Source organism: Chlorocebus sabaeus, chromosome 17 (genome assembly GCF_047675955.1).
Source record: "Chlorocebus sabaeus isolate Y175 chromosome 17, mChlSab1.0.hap1, whole genome shotgun sequence".
Classification (NCBI taxonomy): Eukaryota; Metazoa; Chordata; class Mammalia; order Primates; family Cercopithecidae; genus Chlorocebus; species Chlorocebus sabaeus.
In genome coordinates, this window is record NC_132920.1 from 42,357,653 (window position 1) to 42,377,690 (window position 20,038).

Genomic DNA, 20,038 nt, shown 5'->3' on the forward strand with positions numbered 1-20,038 from the left:
GCCTCAAGGAATCACACAGTCCCACACCTGCCTCACACGTTCTGGAGATCAAATTTTGAACTGGGATTTGAGGCCTGGGTAAATTCAGAGCTCAAAGTTCCAATTCAAGTTGTGGGACATCGGCTGGGAGCAGTGGCTCAGGCCAGGTGCAGTGGCTCATGCGTGTAATCCCAGAACTTTGGGAGGCTGAGGCAGGCGGATCACAAGGTCAGGAGTTTGAGACCAGCCTGGCCAGCACAGTGAAACCACGTCTCTACTAAAAATACAAAAATTAGCTGGGCGTGGTGGTGCTCGCCTGTAATCCCAGCTACTCGGGATACTGAGGCAGGAGAGTCACTTAAATCCGGGAGGTGGAGTTTGCAATGAGCCGAGATTGTGCCACTGTACTCCAGCCTGGGCGACAAAGCTAGACTCCATCTCAAAAAAAAAAAAAAAAAAAAAAAAAAAAGAGATGTGGGATGTCAACTTGCCTGAAAAGCAGCTTGTCTTCCCCTCTCTCTGGTACCTGGAGGGACCAGCAACTACACCTGTCATTGTGTCATTGGCTGGGCTTCTTCTCTGTGTCAGTCACAGAACCCACTACAGCCATATCAGCCCTGCGAAGGAGAGGCCCATATGTTCATTTTATGGATGGATAAAGAAGACTTCAAATGATGCTTACTCAGACTCCATGACCAATCAACTCGCCCTTAGGAATGTGCCCCAAAGAATCTTTCACACAGGTCCGGAAGGGTGCATGGATGTGACCTCATTGAAGTATTGTTTGTGGGGATGGGGAGCTGGAGGCAGCTGGGGGTCCACCTCCAGGGGAGTAGACAGGTAAAATGGGGTGGGTGCACTCCGTGCAGGAAGACGCAGCAGCTGGAAGTGAGGAAGGAGGTGCTTATGTGGCAACACCAACAGCAGGGAGTCCCACAAGTAAACAACAGAACGAGACCCAAAACACACAATATCACTTATGCAAATGAAAACTACCTGCATATAAAACAACAATACACATTTTGCAATAACACATATGAACAAGAAGATACTCATTAAGCATATTCAGATGGTTGCCTTTGGCTTGGGTGAGTGGGAAGTGTGGTTGGAAAATGGAGATAAGGAGAAAAATTAACACAAGAAGAGAGGAGGACCAGTGATGATAATGCATCGCTAAGCAAGGAGTATGAATAACTCAGCCCTGTGTACTTGAGGTCCAACAAAGGACAAACAAGTAAAGATCAGAGAGATTAAGTAATTTGTCCAAATTACACAGCAGGTAAGGAGGGGTGGAGAGAATGTCCAGATAACCAGGCCTATTTAGGGCAAGGCAATAGCAGGACGCTTACAACCATTAACCTGCACCTTAAGAGCAGAGAAGGCAGGAGAGGAGGCTGTATGTGAAAGGTGTGGGGGTGGTTAGAGAATCCTTCTGTGTTCCAAGTCAGCCCTGAGTCTCCATGACTCTCTTCGTTCTTCCCAAACACCCACTGGGCACTGTGGGGTATGGGCCACAGCCCTTACATTCCAGGGACTTTGATGATGCATGAAATGAGGTCATCCCTGGAGTTGGCAGGAAAGTCAGAGAAGAAGGTACTCCAGGAGGCAGGATTGAATCAGGAGTTATCAGGGTTTAGAAATTATAACATAAATCACAGCATCTACTAGGTAGTAGGCGCTGCTCTAAACTCACAAAGTCCTCATAAGCCTTCAGGGTAAATTCTATTATCATCTCCATTTTGCAGATTAGGAATTGAGGCACAGAGAGGTTAGGTAATTTGTGCAAGTCACACAGCCGAGAAATGGCAGAGCTGGGATTTGAAACCCAGGCAGAGTGGGTCTGGAGGTCATGATCTTAACCATTATGCAATTTACCAGTGAAATAAGGCAGATATGGCTCATCTGGCCAGGACTTCCTAAAGGCAATCTCCCCAGCCACTGCCTCCTCTTGAGCTCCCCACAGTGAGGGTGACATGGCCTGGGCTGGGTACATTGCTGGCAGGGGCCTACCACCAAATGTCAATGCCTCCTGCCCCACAGAAGTTCTCCCCACCTTGGACATCAAGTATCCAAGGTGGAGGGACCCAGTGTCCTCATGATACACATAAGACACTGAGCCTGCAGAGGGGACAGGACTTGTCTCAGGTCACCCAGTTTTCCCGCTTATCAGACCAGAACCTCACCCCACTTTGGCTGAAACAAAGTACAGTGTGTGCTAAGCCATGGCTCCCCAAAACCCGCACCCAGATCCCTGGGCTCCCTCCAGATAGCTCCTTCAGGCCATTTGTCCCCAGATGCAGAGATGCTGGCCACTCTGCCCAGAACGCCATGTCCCCAGTCTTCCAAACAAGACTCCACCCACCCCAGAGCGCTTGGAGATTGCCGGTCAGAGGCTCTGGCAGGGGAAGCCCGATTAACACTGTGCTGCTCCTTCTCCTTCTCTCCTGGTCCTTCCCAGCCTCTTTAGAAATTAGGGGTCATTACCATCAGGGTGTGAGATCTAGGCACAACACACAAGTCATCAACACCCCAATTTCCAGTCTGCCTTTGGCCCCAAAGTCCATCTTGTCAGTGTTGACTCAGGGCCAGGAAAAAAAAACAAATAATTCCGGGCCCAGCCCAAGCTGGTGTGGCAGGAAGGCACCCAATAGCTCTACCTACCTCCCCCTGGAACTCTCTCCTTCCCCTCAACCCAGGGAGAAGCCCGTGTCACTCCTACATGTGGGATTTCTGACACTACTCCTGGAAGCTGCCTACCAAGTGTGGTATTGGGGAGACAGGACCCTAGGGAGGTAGGGAGGCTGATTTCTGAAGATGGGGACAAGACAGCCCATTCAGCCACCCACCCATCAATCCAATTACCCACCCACACATAATCATAGCTGATGTTTACTCAGTGCTTACTCTGTGCCAGGCACTGTCCTAAGTGCTTTGCCCAACTCTATTAGGTAGGGACTTTACCCATTTTACAGATGAGAAAACAGAAGCATAGAGATGTCGATTAATTTTCCCAAAGTTACACACTAGTAAAATAGTAGAGCCAGAATTCAAGCTCAGGCATTCTAACTCCTGGGCCTGTACTCCTCTATACCACAGCCATCACCATCTGTCCATTTACTATCCATCCATCCATCCATCCATCCATCCATCCATCCATCCACTCACACATGGTCACTCCTATTCAGCCATCTGTCTATCCACCTGTTCATCCATCCCTTTATCTCCCAACCCCCTGTTCAAAGCAGTCCACGAGAAGGAATGGCATATGGAAAGCCTCAGAGGGGAGAGAGCGGGGCATGTCTAAGAAACTAGCTACTGCATACAGAGTGAGGGAAAGACAGCAAGAGATGAGGCTAAGGAGATAAGCAGGGCTCAAATCACAAGGGTTGGCCCATCTGCCATCTCTCCACCAACCCAGTCCATCTACCTGTCTATCCACCCTCCCACTCCTCTGTCCACCCATCCATTCATCCACTCATCTCTGTAATTTGGAAGGCAGGCAGATGATAGACAGATGATAAATAGATGATTGATAGATGATTGATAGATAGATGATAGATAGATAGACAGATAGATAGATAGATAGATAGATAGATAGATAGATAGATAGATAGAATGAAGAGTTGCCAGGGTACATTTCCTTCCTGACAGTGATATTGGGACATGGGGGGATATTAGGACTTCTGGAGGCACCTGGATAATTAGGATGATCTCTCTCCCTTCACCTCCTGCCCACAGTTTTACGGTTCTATGCATTTGTGGGAAGAGGGAATAGCATAGTGGGCCAGTGTCAAGGTTGAAAGACCCTTCCAGGTCCTGAAACATCAGTCCCCAGCCCTGGCCTCATGTCTCCTTGGGAAGACAGAAGGAATTGTGTTGTAAAGAGGTGTCACAATGCCCCCTGCCCCATACAAGTTCTCCCCACCTTGGCACTCTCAGTATCCTGCCAAGAGTCCTCCCTGACCACCAGAAGTTCCACCTGACCATCAAGAAAGGCCCTGGTCCAGCATGTGCAAGGTGGGATGAAATCACAGGGCTGGAGAAGGTCAGCCCGGGGTCACAAGAAGCCTGATGGGCAGGAAAGAGCATGAAAGCCCCAGCCAGCCTCACTTGTGTGGCTGGGAGGTGGGTCCTCTTACAAAAGGCTTAGCTGGGTGCTGGTGCTGCTGCCTGCCTTGTACTCCCCAGCTGTGGGACCTCTGTTATCTCCCTGGGGAGACAGAGAGAGGGAACAGGACACCCTCCATCTTGCTTCCTCTGCCCCTTCACTGCTGCAAAATGTGTCCTGGACTGTTTGGTTCATGTTACCCCCATCTCCAAGGCAAACTTGAGATAAGTAATAATTGTAGCTAACCTTTGAGTGCTTAAGAGGTCTAGGCACTTTACATGGACTAGCTCATTAAGTCCTCGCATTAACCCTATGAGGTAGAGCTCTTGTTGTTCCCACATTATACCTGGGAAAATTGAGGTACAGAGATTATAATTTGCCTAAGGATCAGGCAGCTAGTGAGTGAGAGGGCTGGAGTTTGTTTTTTTTTTTTTTTTTTTTTTTGAGACTCGCTTTGTTGCCCAGGCTGGAGTACAGTGGCACAATCTCGGCTCAGTGCAACCTCCACCTCCTGTGTTCAAATGATTCCCCCACTTCAGCCTCCCAGGTAGCTGGGATTACAGGCACGTGCCACCATGCCTGGCTAATTTTTTTGTATTTTTAGTAGAGACGGGGTTTCACCATGTTGACCAGGCTGGTCTCGAACTCCTGACCTCAAGTGATCCTCCCAAAGTGCTGGGATTACAGGCGTGAGCCACTGTGCTCAGCCTTTTTTTTTTTTTTTTTTTTTTTAACTTTTTTATAAAATAGAGATGAGGTCTCTCCATGTTGCCCAGGCTGGTCTTGAACTTTTGAGCTCAAGCAATCTTCCCATCTTGACCTCCCACTGAGATCACAGGTGTGAGCCACCCGGCCCTGCAGGGAACTGGAATTTGAACTGAGGTAGCTGGCTCCAGGCCCCCATGCTACCCAGTCACAGGAGGAAGCTGAGGCCTACCCCCAGCCTCCCTAACCCTCCCTTCAAAGCCTCTGTGCTCCCCCAAAGGGAAACGTGCTCTCCTATAGGTTCAGCCAGGTGTGCGTGAAACCACGGTGTAACTGCCCGAGAGGCTGATAGTCATGACTATTTGCACTGCGCCTTTACGGTTCCCAGCACTCATGGCACCCCATCACAACCTGGTGAAGTAGCTAGCCTTATTATCCCCATTTTGCAGATGAGGCCACAGAAGCTCAAAGAGGCTCAGCAACTTGCCCAATGTCGCCTGACCTGTAAGGGCAGCGTCAGGCCCAGGGCTCAGACCTTCAAACACCAAAGCCAAGGTACATTCCACAGCACCAGATGCCCCTGTGGGCCTTCACCAGCCTTCACACCCAAGTGCTATTTGCATTTCAATAAGGCACAAGGCCTTCCCCTAGAGTGAGGAGGCTACAAGTGGAATTTCTCACTGGGCAAGGTCATGTGCCTATGGCCCTGGAGGATTTGAGAGGACAGGGGCCTTCCTAGAAAACCTGTAGTAATATCACAGATGAGATCTTCTTGCCCTACTCAGAAAGCCCCACTCTTGAGTCATGCACTTCCCCTCTCTAAACCCCGGCATAAGGGACAAACACATATTAGTATATATGTACATATTAATACGTGTGGACTGTGCATCTAAAAGGCCTTTGTGAGGTCTGCCTGCGGGGATGGGGGTCATGAAGGGGTATTTCTTTTTTCTGAGACAAGGTCTCACTCTGTCACCCACGCTGGAGTGCAGTGGTGTGATCTCAGCTCCCTGTAACCTCCTCCTCCCTGGTTCAAGTGATTCTCCTTCCTCAGCCTCCCGGCATCTCACCAGCCCCTCCCTTCCCTTGGGAATCCCATGATCCAGGAGGATCACTTGAGGTCAGGAGTTCGAGACCAGCCTGGTCAACATGGTGAAACCCCCGTCTCTACTAAAAATACAAAAAAATTAGCCAGGCATGGTGGCACGTGCCTGTAATCCCAGCTACCTGGGAGGTTGAGGTGGGGGAATCATTTGAACACAGGAGGCGGAGGTTGCACTGAGCTGGGATTACAAGCATGCACCACCACACCCCGTTAATTTTTTGCATTTTTAGTAGAGACAGGGTTTTGCCATGTTGGTCAGGCTGGTCTCGAACTCCTGGGCTCAAGTGATCTGCCCGTCTCAGTCTCCCAATGTGCTGGGATTACAGGCGTGAACCATGGCGCTGGCTCTTTTTTCTTTTCTTTTTTTTTTTTGAAATAGAGATGGGTCTTACTATGTTGGCCAGGTTGGTCTTTAACTCTTGGCCTCAAGCAATCCTCCTGCCTTGGCCTCCCAAAGTGCTAGGATTACAGGCATGATCCACCATGCTGGCCCATGGAGGGATAATTCTATCCAGATTCCTTCTTTTGGCTTTAGCTTAGAACCCAAATGAAAATAGGATCATGGGATTCCCAAGGGAGGGGAGGGGTTGGTGAGACCCTGTACTTGTCCTGTAACTTCATCACTCCCTGCGGAATGGAAGTGAGGGAAGCAGGTAGGGGAGATGGGACTTCTTCTTCAAACCTCTAAACCAGAGTTTCTTAATCTTGGTGTTTTTGACATTGGGCGCTGATGATTCTTTGTTGCGGGTGCTATGCATTGTAGGATACGTAGCAGCATCCCTGGCTCCTACCCGCTGGAAGGCAGTAGCACCCACCCCACACTGTGTGACAACCCAAAATGTCTCCAAACATTGCCAAATGTCCTCTGGAGGAAAAATCACCCCTGGCTGAGAACCAGTGATCTAAGTCACATACGCAGTGTGCACATACCCAGCACCCCTGACAAGGAGCACGTGAGCAAAGAACAGCCAGTTAAAAGAAACCAGATGTTAACCCGGAAAGTATGCAGTCAGGCTCCACCCTCCACCAGAGCTGGCTGTGCTAGGCCCTGGGGGAGGAAATGGGAAGTCCTCAGCCCTCTGAGGTGAGTCACTTGGAGGCTGTCTTGGCCCCTAGAAAGGGCAGGGGAAGGCTAGTGCTGCCTGACTCCCTCTTCCTCCTCCTCCTCCTGTTCCACCACTTCCCCTGGACTGTCTCTGTCCCAGTTTTTGTGAGGGCTTCATTCCCGGATGTTCCGGGGACCCTGGCTGTCCTCTACCCCTGCTGCCACCAGAGTCCTGTGTGTTGCAGCAGCAGCATCCTAAACACAGCTGAGGTGTGGACCCAGGGCAGGTGGGCCCAAGCCAGGGCCTGGGCTAGGGCAGAAAGGGAGGAGAGAGTTTGAATCCTGGTTCTCTCACTAACCAGTTGTGGGACTTCGGAAAGGTACTCACATACTATCCTACAAACTGTGTTAACTCAGACAAATGCTTCGATGCCTTTGAGCCTCAGTTTCTGTATCTGAAAAATGGGGGCAATGTCTCAAATGGCTCTTAGGAGCTTTTGCCGAGCTGAGTGGCTAATGCCTAACATTTGGCAGATCCTCAATCCTGTGAGTAAAGAGTGCCACCCTTCCATCTGTGGGCTGCTCTTTTCATTCCCCAGCCATTCTGAAAGCGCCTGCCTCTGTCATCCCTGGCCCCAGCCCCATGAGCCCAAGATGGCCAAGAGGCTGATGCAGCCCTGGGGCTAAGGGTTAGTGGGGAGCAGGGATGGGGGGTGGGGTCTCTGCAGCTCCCTCATCTTCATGGCCCTTCTGTGGTGTCAGGAGGACAAAACCCACATCATGCTCAGACTCATCCTTAACACGAAGAAACCTAAGCCACTTCTTGCAGCCCAGGAAAGGCAGCATTCTCTGGGCCAGGATGTCAGCCTCTATCAAGGATAAAGAGATTGCCATGGGTCCTATAGCACTGATTGTCACTGCCCTCACGGGACATTGGGCAACGACTGGAGACATTTTTGTTGTCACAACCGGGAGAGGGTGCTACTGGCATCTGGTGGGTAGAGGCCACTGCTGTAATCCTGCAAGACACAGGACAACCCCTCTAACAAAGATTGTCCAGCCCAAAGAGTCAGAGGTACCAAGGCTGAGCCACCATACTCCACAGCGACCCTCTTGTGTTCATGCATGGTGTCTTTGTCACCTTCACACCAAGAGCCTGGCATCCAAGACGTGCTCAGGAATGGTTGCGAATGAATGAATGGAGCAACTCATGTCCTCCTATCCTCAGCTCTGCTAAGAGATGGTGATTCATGGTGTAGACCTCATACTTCCCAGTGTGTTGTTCTGTCCATGCAGAGTCCAAAAACCCAGAACCCAAATCCAGCAGTCAAAACCCCACAGTGTTCTTGCCAGACTGGGAAATCTGGCTGCCCTACCCTCCAGTGAGCTGGGAGCTGTGCAGGGCAACCTTGGCTAATCAGCTGCCACACAGCACGCCTGGCAGGAGCTCAGTGGGTTGATGGAATGAGGACAGAAAGAAATAGAAGATGCACAGGCCCTGGCAGGCCCTGCTTCCATAGACACGTCATGGAGCACAGGGTGTGGAAAGACCTGGGTTCAAATCCCAGCCTTGCTCCTCACCAGTCATGTGACTCTGGACATGGGACTGACCTCTTCAGTTTTTTTCAATTACAAGGGGGGCTAATAATAGTAACACCTTCCTCAAAGGGTTGATGTGAGGATTGTAAGAGGTGATACACTGACAGAGTTTGGTGCGGTGCTCACAAATTGAAGTGGAAAATAATCTTTTGGGTTTTTTGAGATGGGGTCACGCTCTGCTACCCAGGCTGAAGTACAATGGTATGATCACAGCTCACTGCAGCCTCAACCTCCTGGGTTCAAGCCATCCTCCTGCCTCAGCCTCCCGAGTAGCTAGGACCATAGGTGCATGCCATCATGCCTGGCTAATTTTTAACTTTTTAAAAATAGAGACAAAGTCTCCCTATGTTGCCCAGGCTGGTCTTGAACTCCGGGCCTCAAGTGATCCTCCCACTTCAGCCTCTCAAAGTGTTGGGATTACAGGTGTGATCCACCGCCCCTGGCTAGAAAACAATCTTTGATGACCACTATCACGGTTCATTTCCAGTTCTTGCCCCTTTGCCTGTAAATCCCTGTGCCCTGGGGCTGAGCCTGGAAGAGTCTGGGAAGGCTGTAGAACACTTGCTCATTTCTTGGGGCTGTGCACCAGCACTGGGGTAGGCTCTAGGGACAAAGGGATGCATAGGATGCAGTCCTGACTGCGGGAGACGTTTACAGCCTGTTGGGACTTTAGCAAAGGACTATGTCGGGATTAAGATGAGACAAGACTGCAGAAAGTGGTCCCAGTGTAGGACTCTGAATGACGACTTCTTCAGAATGTGTGCGCCTGACTCACCTGAGTCCCTCCAGTAAAGGAGCACATCCTGAGAGGGGTCCAGAAGGCATAGAAGAGGACAAGATGGGGGGCAGGGGCTGCAGGAGGCTTCAGGGGTTCCTGGAGAAGGTTTTAAGTCTGCTGCTGGCCTTGGAAGAATAGGAAGAATTTTGAAAACTGCAAATTTGCAAAACTGAGGGCACATATATACCTGGGTAGGAACCAACAGGAGCAAAGCCTGCTTTGGAGGAAAGCCTGGACAAGTTTGGGCTGGGAAGATAGTTTGTAAATTAAACCCAGAGAAGACCGGGTGAGGTGGCTCATGCCTGTAATCCCAGCACTTTGGGAGGCTGAGGCGGGCGGATCATCCGAGGTTGGGAGTTCGAGACCAGCTTGACAAACATGGAGAAAACCCGGGCATGGTGGCATATACCTGTAACCCCAGCTACTCGGGAGGGTGAGGCAGGAGAATCACTTGAACCCAGGAGGTGGAGATTGCTGTGAGCTGAGATCGCGCCCTTGCACTGGGCAACAAGAGCGAAACTCCATCTCAAAAAACAAAACAAAACACAGAGGAACTACATGATGATTTGAGCAAAGGAGACTTCTTTTGTAAGAGGGCAGGAGCTCAACTTCCACTAACCCTGTACCTAGGGGTTCTCTCACAGTGCCTGGAGGCTGGAGGGCTGTGAGGCTGGGGCAGGGGAAATGGGTTCCCCTGACAGCTGAAGCCTGGGGGACCAGAACAGATCCAGCCTGACACACGCAGGGTGGATGGTTGCCTACAGATGCCTCATCCTTTGGTGGTACTGTCACGATGAGGACAGTCCCTAGTAAAATGCACAGCTGGTACCAGAAACATGGTGTGGGGATTTGAAGGTGAGCAGGATAGCTTGGTCACAGGAAGGGTAGTGACAGAGGAATAAATAAATGTCAATGTGATGTGCTAAATGTGGCAATGGGGGCCTCCTAGAGAGTGGGTAGACCCCAGTAAGTAATCAACCAAGAGTGGTGGTTAGGATGAAGTAGGTATGGGTGAGTAGGAGACACATTTGGTAACAATGAGATATGTTCTAAAATAGAATGGGCTGGCTGGCTGGAAAGTGAGCTGGTACCCCTTACTAGAACTCAGTTCAATTGATTCAACATTTATCAAGCTTTCTCTAAACGCATTCGTCTGGAGTAAAACAGTAAATGGGATTTTGGAGGCTGTTATGTCAAGGGTAAGAGTATGAGATAGTTGCCCTTAAGGAGCTGAAGCTCTAATGGGAAAGACAGAATTTCCCTAGTGCACGGGAGGGAGGGCTCAGGGGAACACCTGAGCCAAGGTACAGGCTCTGGAAGTACCCGATGTGAGCAGGGAACAAGAGGTAGACTGTCTGGCTGAAATGCAGGGTGGGTGGAGGGTTGGAGGGACTGGAGAGTGGAAGCCACTTTTTTTTTTTTTTTTTTTGAGACAGAGTAGGCTGGACACAGTGGCTCACGTCTATTTTCCCAACACTTTAGGAGGCTGAGGCGGGTGAATCACCTGAGGTCAGGAGTTTGAGACCAGCCTGGCCAACGTGGTGAAATGCCGTCTGTACTAAAAATACAAAAATTAGCCGGGCGTGGTGCTGGGTGCCTGTAATCCCAGCTTACTCGGGAGGCTGAGTCAGAAGAATCGCTTGAACCCGGGAGACGGAGGTTGCAGTGAGCTGAGATCATGCCATTGTACTCCAGCCTGGGTAACAAGAGCAAAACTCTATCTCTCTTTTTTTTTTTTTTTTGACATGGAGTCTCGCTCTGTGAGTGTGAAGCACAGCGTGACCAAGCAGGAGGGTGGGAGACAGGAAGCCCTGGTGGAAGGCAAGCTGGTGGGGCCCCGCAGGAGAGCAAGGTCGAAGGCCTGTGGGAGCAGTGGCAGAGAAGAGGGAGGGGAGGGCCACACAGGAGCCATGCGAAGGACACAGACAGATGGATTGGATGTGGGGAAAGGGGGTGGGGAGGGACTAAAGACGATCCCCAGGTTCCTAGCCTCTGGGAGCTGGCTGTTGCCTCTGGTAGGTAGGCAGAGTTCTGCAGCAGCAGGGGGCCAGGTCAGGGGACCCTGATGGCTCTCCCTTGCTCTGGAGGTCCCTGGCTCCATGGTCAACACAGCAGTGCTCCAGAGTGGCTCTGGGGGCTTCTGAGCAGTGGCTCCTTCTCCTCCTCCCTTCTGCCCCTGGCATAGCAGTTGAAGTCCCAGTATCCAATACCTCAGCTCTCGCCTTCTTTACCCCCTCCCAGGACTCACAGAAACCCTCTGGACCCAGTCATGGACCAAAGACACCATCATGCAAGGGGGTGAAGGCTCCACACCCATCTGTGTCCCAGGCGTGGAAGCAGGACCGCGAGCAGTCTCTGGCAGCAGCCTATGTGCCGGTCGTGGTGGACTCTAAGGGGCAGAATCCAGACAAGCTCAGGTTCAATTTCTACACCTCCCAGTACTCCAACTCCCTGAACCCCTTCTACACCTTGCAGAAGCCTACCTGTGGCTACCTGTACCGTCGGGACACTGACCACACCCGCAAGCGCTTTGATGTGCCTCCTGCCAACTCGGTCTTGTGGCGCTCCCAGGCCTGAGCCAACCAGAAGCCCCTCACCCTTCACCCTCACCCCTGTGACCTCAGGTCCCCAAGGGGAAGGGCTGCTCACTGCAGGAGGAGCGACCTGTATTCGCGCTGAGACAGCTGTGCCATGCCCACCTATCGACAATGATAAAAGGAGGTCTCTCTTCTCAGCAGCAGTTCAAGTTTGTCCTTCCTTTCCCTGGCATCTGAATGGGTGGCTGTGAGTGGGTAAACAGGCCATGGGGATGTTATACTGTAAGGTTATGTCCAGAGGTTCCTGAAGACTTGGAAGGACTTGATTCTCAGTTCCCTAACCCCAAAAGTAACCTCAACCCTTCTCCAGAGCCTGAATCCCAAGCAAAGCCAATCCTGGCTCCAGCCTCCTGATGGTCCAGGCTTGGACCCCTCCAAAAATAAGGAAGAGAGGGTGGGCATGGTGGCTCACACCTGTAATCCCAGCACTTTGGGAGGCCAAGGTGGGCGGATCACCAGAGGTCAGAAGTTCAAGACCAGCCTGGCCAACATGGTGAAACCCCGTCTCTACAAAAATTAGCCAGACATGATGGTGGGTGCCTATAATCCCAGCTACTTGGGAGGCTGAGGAATGAGAATCGCTTGAAGCCGGGAGGCAGAGGTTGCAGTGAGCCGAGATTGTGCCACTGCACTCCAGCCTGGGCAACAGAGGGAAACTCCGCCCAAAAAAAAAAATTAATTAAAAAAAAAAGGAAGAGATCCATTAACTGGCCATGACTCCTGCTCTTTTACAAGGTCATCTTACCCTGGTTGGAGCAGCTGCTGCAGAATGAGGAAGAATGAGGAGAATGAACACAGTCTCTAGGGAGTCCCCTCCCAGACCCAGTTTTACATAAAGCTGCTACTTCTGACTTGTAGTTTGTTGGTGGGGGAGGATTTCCCATCCTTGCTGTCTGCTCTGGTCCAGAAGAGCTGGCTCTGAGGCTAGTTGAGCTCATGGGTCATGGGGCATGGAAGAGGGGGATGGAGGCAGAGGGCACTGGATTCCCAGCAGTGGCCTGAGTGAGTCCCCAGTCACTGCCATTCAGAGGGACCCCAGTGGTGTGCTGGAGCCAGCTCGAACTGGCTTGTAAGAGCTGGTTGTGCCCATGTCTTCCCTACCCCTCAATCAGTGACTTCCTGTTGGCAGTTTGAAATCAGCTGTGGTGGGAGCATTTACACCACAGAAGCGAGCAAATGCCTACAAATTGGAGTTTCTTTTTTCCAGAGAGCTCATCATTAAACATTTACCAGCACACCACAGGGTGAATTCAGCTGGTTTCGTTCCTAGGAGTCTCGTCCCCCTGTAGGTATGGTGGTGTATTTCGTGGGCATAATTCCTGTGCAGGAGAGGTTGGGGTTGGTGTGGGAAGGAGAGACAGGTGTCCGCAGACCTCGACAAGCAGCCCACAACACAGGCCAGGCTGTCCTGTCGGCCTTTCTTTGAGAAGATGGTAAGCAGTGCGGAGGGAAGTGGAGACCCCTCGAGGCGACCCTAACAGCATAGAATCCGCGTTTTCCTCTTGGCTTGCTGTAGGTTCTCTTTCGAGTTAGAGTTTTCCTCAAATGCCTGATGAGCCTTGACTGGCCTCAGACCATCTGGCATCTGTACCAGGTCTCTCTTTCTGCTTGGTCATCAGTGTTCAAGGAGCCAGGCACGGGAGGCACGTGGTGGTTTTCTCACTCTCCCTTTGTAGACTTTCTTTTAACGCTCCATTTACAGAATGGCACATATCTCTTCCTGAGGCTGTGCCTAGAGACTAGGGCCTCTCTGGCCAAATCTCCAGAAGAACCTTCAACCAGCGTCAGGAGGGGACTGATGCAGGGAGATGCCTGTTCTGCCGCCTCACGGAGGGCATCGGAGAAGCTAATACAAACTTTGGCCCGTCCTATTTTCTGCTCCACATGTGCTGCATCCAGCCTTCAGGGGCACCTGGTATCTCTGCCTCCCTATTCCTGTGGCAGGAATAGGCTCGTCCCGAGCTCCACAGCCTCCTCCTCTTTGAAAGCATTTAGGTTTCGACTTTCTCCACTCTCATAAGAAAGACAGTTACCACTTGTTCATCTGCCTTGTTTTCCAAAATTTTATTAGAACCCCCGTATCTGCTGTCTTTTTTCCTTTTTTTCCCCTTTCTTTCTTTCCTTCCTTCCTTCTTTCCCTTTTCTTTTCGTTCTTTCTTTCCTTTCTTCGCTTTCTTGCTTTCTTTCTTTAGAGTTTCACTCTTATTGCCCAGGCTGGAGTGCAATGGTACGATCTCAGCTCACTGCAACCTCCACCTTCCAGGTTCAAGCAATTCTCCTGCCTCAGCCTCCCGAGTAGCTGGGATTACAGGCATGCACCACCACGCCCTGCTAATTTTGTAATTTTAGTAGAGACAGGGTTTCTCCATGTTGGTCAGGCTGGTCTCGAACTCCTGACCTCAGGTGATCCACCCGCCTTGGCCTCCCAAAGTGCTGGGATTACAGGCATGAGCCCCTGTGCCCAGCCCCCTTTTCTTTTTTTTTTTTTTTTTTTTTTTTTTGAGACGGAGTCTCTCTCTGCCACCCAGGCTGGAGTGCAGTGGCCGGATCTCAGCTCACTGCAAGCTCCGCCTCCCGGGTTTACGCCATTCTCCTGCCTCAGCCTCCCGAGTAGCTGGGACTACAGGCGCCCACCACCTCGCCCGGCTAGGTTTTTGTGTTTTTTAGTAGAGACGGGGTTTCACTATGTTAGCCAGGATGGTCTTGATCTCCTGACCTCGTGATCCGCCCATCTCGGCCTCCCAAAGTGCTGGGATTACAGGCTTGAGCCACTGCACCCGGCCCCCCTTTTCCTTTTTTGAGACGGAGTTTTGTTCTTGTTGCCCAGGCTGGAGTGCAATGACGTGATCTTGGCTCACCGCAACCTCCTCCTCCCAGGTTCAAGCGATTCTCCTGCTTCAGCCTCCCAAGTAGCTGGGATTACAGGTATGTGCCACCACGCCCGGCTAATTTTTGTATTTTTAATAGAGATGGGTCTCTCCATGTTGGTCAGGCTGGTCTCGAACTCCTGACCTCAGGTGCTCTGCCCGCCTTGGCCTCCCAAAGTGCTGGGATTACAGACGTGAGCCACTGCACCCGGCCTCCTTTGGTCTTTAAAACATGCATTTATTCACATTTTAGTGGGATTTTGAAAAGAAGAGGTAAGTGGAAGTTTTCAGTCTGTGTATAACTTAGAAGTCTTGCTCATTCAGTCAGTCAGTCAGTCACTGAGCAGACCCTGTGGGCTGTGGGCTGGGTCCTTAAGATGCAAAGATATTAACAGGAACCGTCCCTTCCCTCCTGGATCCTATAGCCTTTGCAGGTGAGGGGCAGGGTTCCCATGAGGAGTCTTCGCTCTCCCAACAGATACCTCCTCCCCTGCCCTGGAGAATGGGCTCCCTCTTGAGGTTCATCTTGGAAATGCAGCCTCCGTGGACGCCCTTAGAAACCCTTTACAGAAGCTGGCCAAATCACCTTGATTTGGGTGAGATAGGCCCAGGAGGCAAGTGAACCTGTGCTCAGGATCCTTCTGTGTTTCTGTGGAGTGGAGGGGCAAGCAGACAGCCTTGGAGGGGGATTAGTCTGGCCTGGGATCGCTGCCCCTCCTGTCTCTTCCTGGCTTGTCTTCCCACCTGTCTGCAGCTGCCCCATCCACTCCCTCCCCTTGGCCCCATTCCGCGAGGTGGAGCTTCTTCCTTTGATCTGGCTTCTGTCCCAGGAGGGATTCGTGCAGACAGAGCAGCCGGGGAAGGCAGGAATCTCCCTCACTGTGTATGCTGTGTGACCTGTACCCTGGCCTTCCGTGCCCTCACGCATATCTTGTGCATACTGCTTCCTTGGGGCCTTGGTGTTGATCTCAGTCCTCCTTGCCTGGGCATACCTGTCTGAGGGGATTCCATTCCCACCCTGGGCTGGAGACAAGGGGTGGGGACCCTCCTCCCGCAAAGGGAGCAAGCTCTCTGTCAATGGAATTGTTGGGCAGAGGGCCACAAGGGGAAGGCTGAGGGAGAGGGCGCTGGAGCCACAGGCTCGAGGGGCTCGTGGGGTGCCTCTGGCTCTATCCAGCCCTTCTGCAGAGGTGTGAAGGCTTAGGAGAAAAGCATGATGATGAGGTGGGAAAACTTTGGCACCACCACTAAAAGGCTCGTGAACCTGAGCGGGTGATTTAAATTTTCTGCCCCAAGCCCCTTTTGTCTCATGTGGTAATAATAATACCCACCCCACAGGACTTGCGCACCTATTCAACAAGCAAGAGTTTCATCCAGTTTTAGCTTTTTAAGAATTCTTTCTTTCTTTTTTTTGATTCGGAGCTTCACTCTTGTCACCCAGGCTGGAGTGCAATGGTGCAATCTCGGCTCACTGCAACCTCCGCCTCCCAGGTTCAAACGATTCTCCTGCCTCAGCCTCCCGAGTAGCTGGAATTACAGGCGCCCGCCACCACACCCAGCTAAGTTTTGTATATTTAGTAGAGACGGGATTTCGCCATGTTGGCCAGGCTTGTCTTGAACTTCTGACTTCAGGTGATCCACCCTCCTCGACCTCCCAAAGTGATGGGATTACAGGCGTGAGCCACGGCTCCCGGCCCCAGGAATTCTTTCTTTAATCATATGTGCGTGCATGCAAGCACTCAATATTTTACTGGGCTCAAGTCGGTCAGTCAAATGTTACTCTTAAAAAGGTAATTTAGGAGAGTCGATGTGGGGACTATTAACAGAGAGGTGGGCATAGTTAAGGGAATGGTGATGTACCCAGAGAATAGCGAGAGGGAAGCCCTTATCATGCCTGGCAGGGCAAAGGGAGGGAGCTGTGATTACAGGAGCCCAGAGAGCTATGGCAGGAGCGGTGGTTGAAGATGGAAGGAAATAACCGCTGCCCCAACCCTATGTTGGCAGGGAGCAGGGAGGACAACAAATGTCCCAGCCCTTCTCCCTCTCCACCCTCCAGTCTTCCTCCAGCTTCTCAGCGGATGAACCCACCTGAAACCAGAGGGCAGCAGAGTCTGAGTGATGCAGTCTGTGGGGTCAGTCTCCTGGGGCTCAGACCTGGAGGAGAAAGGTGGAGAATGAGTGGGGGCAGGGCAAACAGAACAACCAGCCCACGACTGTGTGGAATGTGTGGTACCAGGGGCTGGGGGCAGGCGAGACACAATAACACAATGGTCTCCACCCTCTGTGCTTGCTGGGTTCTTTAGAGCAGGCTGGCAAGAAAGAGTTGCCTATATAATACTTCCAGAAAGAAATGAATGTTATGTCCACGTTATTGTAGAAGAATGAATGTCATAATAGACTCTAAGGTGACCCCAGTGATTTCTACCTCCTGTTGTTCCCGCCTTTGTAAAATCCTCTCCCTTTGAGTGTGGGTGAGGCCCGTGACGGTGCTAACCCATGGAATATGGCAAAGAACGTCACTCTGTGGATTATGTTAGGTTATATAGACTTCAGCAGATTGCAGAGAGACTCTTCTCGCTGACTTGAAATAAGCAGCTGTGGTGAGGAAGGTGGTGTAACAAGGAATGGAGGGTAGTCTCTAGGACCTGACTGTGGCCCCCAGGCAATGTCAAGTGAAAAGCCAGCTCCCTTGCCACATAGCCACAACAAAATGAGTTCTGCGGACAACCTAAATAAATTGGAAGTGGATTCTTCCCCAGTTGAGCCTCCAGATGAAAATACAGCCCAGGTGACACCCTGAGAGCAGCCTTGTGAGACCCTAGGCAGAGGACCAGCTAAGCTGTGCCTGGACTCCTGGCCCATAGAAACTGTGAGATAATAAATGTATGGCTGGGCATGGTGGCTCATGCCTGTAATCCCAGCACTTTGGGAGGCCGAGATGGGTGGATCACCTGAGGTTGGGAGTTCGAGACTGGCCTGACCAACATGGAGAAACCCCATCTCTACTAAAAATACAAAATCAGCCGGGCGTGGTGGTGGATGCCTGTAATCCCAGCTACTCCAGAGGCCGAGGTGGGAGAATCGTTTGAACTTGGGAGGCAGGAGGTTGCGCTGAACTGAGATTGCGTCATTGTACTCCAGCCTGGGCAACAAGAGTGAAACTCCATCTCAAAAAAAAAATTAATAATAATAATAAATGTGTGTAGTTTTAAAACTGCTGACTTTGTGGTTGTTATGCAACATAGAAAACTAATATAACACACACATTAGCCAGAGTTCATCACAGAGACAGAGCCAATAGGATATATATAGAGGTGTGAGAGAGGATTTATTAGGGGGATTGGCTCACACGTTTATGGAGGCTGAGAAGTCCCACAATATGCCATCTGTAAGAAGGAGAACTGGGGAAGCCAGTAGCATGGTTCAGTTCAAGCCTAAAGGGTTCAGAGCCAAGGAAACTGTTGGTGTAACTCTGGGTCTGAAGCTGAAGGACTGAGAACGTGAGAGTGGGGAGGGGTTGCTGCTGGTGCAAATCCTGGAGTCCGAGGGCAGGAGAAGAAGGGTGTTGCAGCTCCAGGGGAGAGAGGGAGAGAGGGAGGGAGGGGAAGAGAGAGAGAGAGAGAGAGAGAATTCACCTTTCCCCTGCCTTTTTCTTCTATCCAGGCCTAAACCAATTGGATGGTGCCCACCCACATAGGGTGAAGGCAGATTCTCCTCACTTAGTCTATGAATTCAAAAGCCAGTCTCTTTGGCAAGCACCCTTACAGAAACACCCAGAAATAAAGCTTTACCAGTTTGCTGGGTATCCCTTCATCCAGTCCTAAAATTAACGGTCACAACACATAAAATGTCAGGATGCTGCAGGAGGAAGATATTTGAGGGCGATTTGGGAAGGCTTCATAGAGGAGGTGGCATTTGTGCTTACACATGAAGAGGGAGAGGGATTTAAATAGAGAGGGAAAGATGAGCTGCTGCCTTGTCCCCAACCTCTTCATTTCCCAATCTCGGGCCTGAGAGGCCTCTGCAAGGACACATTTTCCAGCTGGGCCCCAAGCAAGTTCCCAGAAGGAGTCCTTCTCTCCTCGTCTGTTAACTTGTTGTGGAGAACCCGACTGAAGCAGGGAGAACTCAGCTCCCCACCCCCGTGTACCCGCCGTCAATTTATGAGGAGTAGAGGTACAATAGTCTCAGTTGGTCTCTTTTTCAAAAATAACTATCCTCTTTGATTTTGTGAGCAACATATGCTCATCATGAACAATTTTTTTTTTCTTTGAGACGGAGTCTTGCTCTGTCGCCCAGGCTGGAGTGCCGTGATGCAATCTCAGCTCACTGCAAGCTCCGCCTCCCTGGTTCAAGTGATTCTCCTGCCTCAGCCTCCCGAGTAGCTGGGATTACTCAGTCTTCCAAGTAGCTGGGATTCCAGGTGCCCGCCACCACATCAGGTTAATTTTTGTATTTTTAGTAGAGACGGGGTTTCACCATGTTGGCCTGGCTGGTCTCGAACTCCTGACCTTGTGATCTGCCCACCTCAGCCTCCCAAAGTGCTGGGATTACAGGCATGAGCCTGAATCTGATAAGGTTTTAACAAAGGCCTCCACCTTCCCTAGGGCCTGACTACAGCTGGTAGGTGGCCCGTGTGAGGCAAGTTGAATGTCTGTTCCTACACATAGCCCTTCTAGCCGTCCAGGGCCCAGAGTGAATGGGGCTAAAGGGACAAGAGCATGATTGGCTCTAACCTAGGGATGCTGCTGTGTCCAAGATGCGGTATAAGTGCACCTAGACTGTAGTGAAAAGCATGCCAGACGTGTTACTGTAATAGATACAAAATAACGTCATAGCCAAGATTTATGGGACACTTACTCTGGGCCAGACCTTGTTCTAAATGCTTTTCTTATATGAACTCACATACTCTTTTTTTTTTCTTTTTTTTTTTGAGATAGGGTCTCGCTCTGTCATCCAGGCTGGAGTGCAGTGGTGCGATCTTGGCTCACTGCAACCTCTGCTTCCTGGGTTCAAGCGATTCTGCTGCCTCAGCCTCCCAAGTAGCTGGGATTACAGGAGTGTGCACCAACACACCTGGCTAATTTGTGTATTTTTAGTAGAGATGAGGTTTCACCATGTTGGCCAGGCTGGTCTCGAACTCCTGGCCTCAAGTGATCCACCCAGCTCGGCCTCCCAAAATGTTGGGATTACAGGTGTGAGCCACTGTGTCCAGCCCCACTTACTGCCCTTAACAGCCCTATCAGATGGGCACC

The 20,038-nt window shown here is 51.1% G+C and overlaps 1 protein-coding gene across 2 annotated transcripts in view; it reads left to right on the forward strand.

Moving 5' to 3' along the window:
- Positions 1–13,117, forward strand: part of CIMIP3 (ciliary microtubule inner protein 3) — an 83,055-nt gene extending 69,938 nt beyond the window's left edge. Inside the window, exons 1-2 of one of the 2 annotated variants that reach the window (XM_038006090.2) lie at positions 4,051–4,104; positions 11,561–13,117. In XM_038006090.2, coding sequence (XP_037862018.1) covers positions 4,051–4,104; positions 11,561–11,896 — 390 coding nt within the window. In that variant the 3' untranslated portion in view covers positions 11,897–13,117. Of the gene's footprint in view, positions 1–4,050; positions 4,105–11,560 lie in introns of those variants that run through there. The other variant, XM_073005974.1, reaches the window with a different exon arrangement.
- The last annotated feature ends 6,921 nt before the right edge of the window (positions 13,118–20,038 follow it).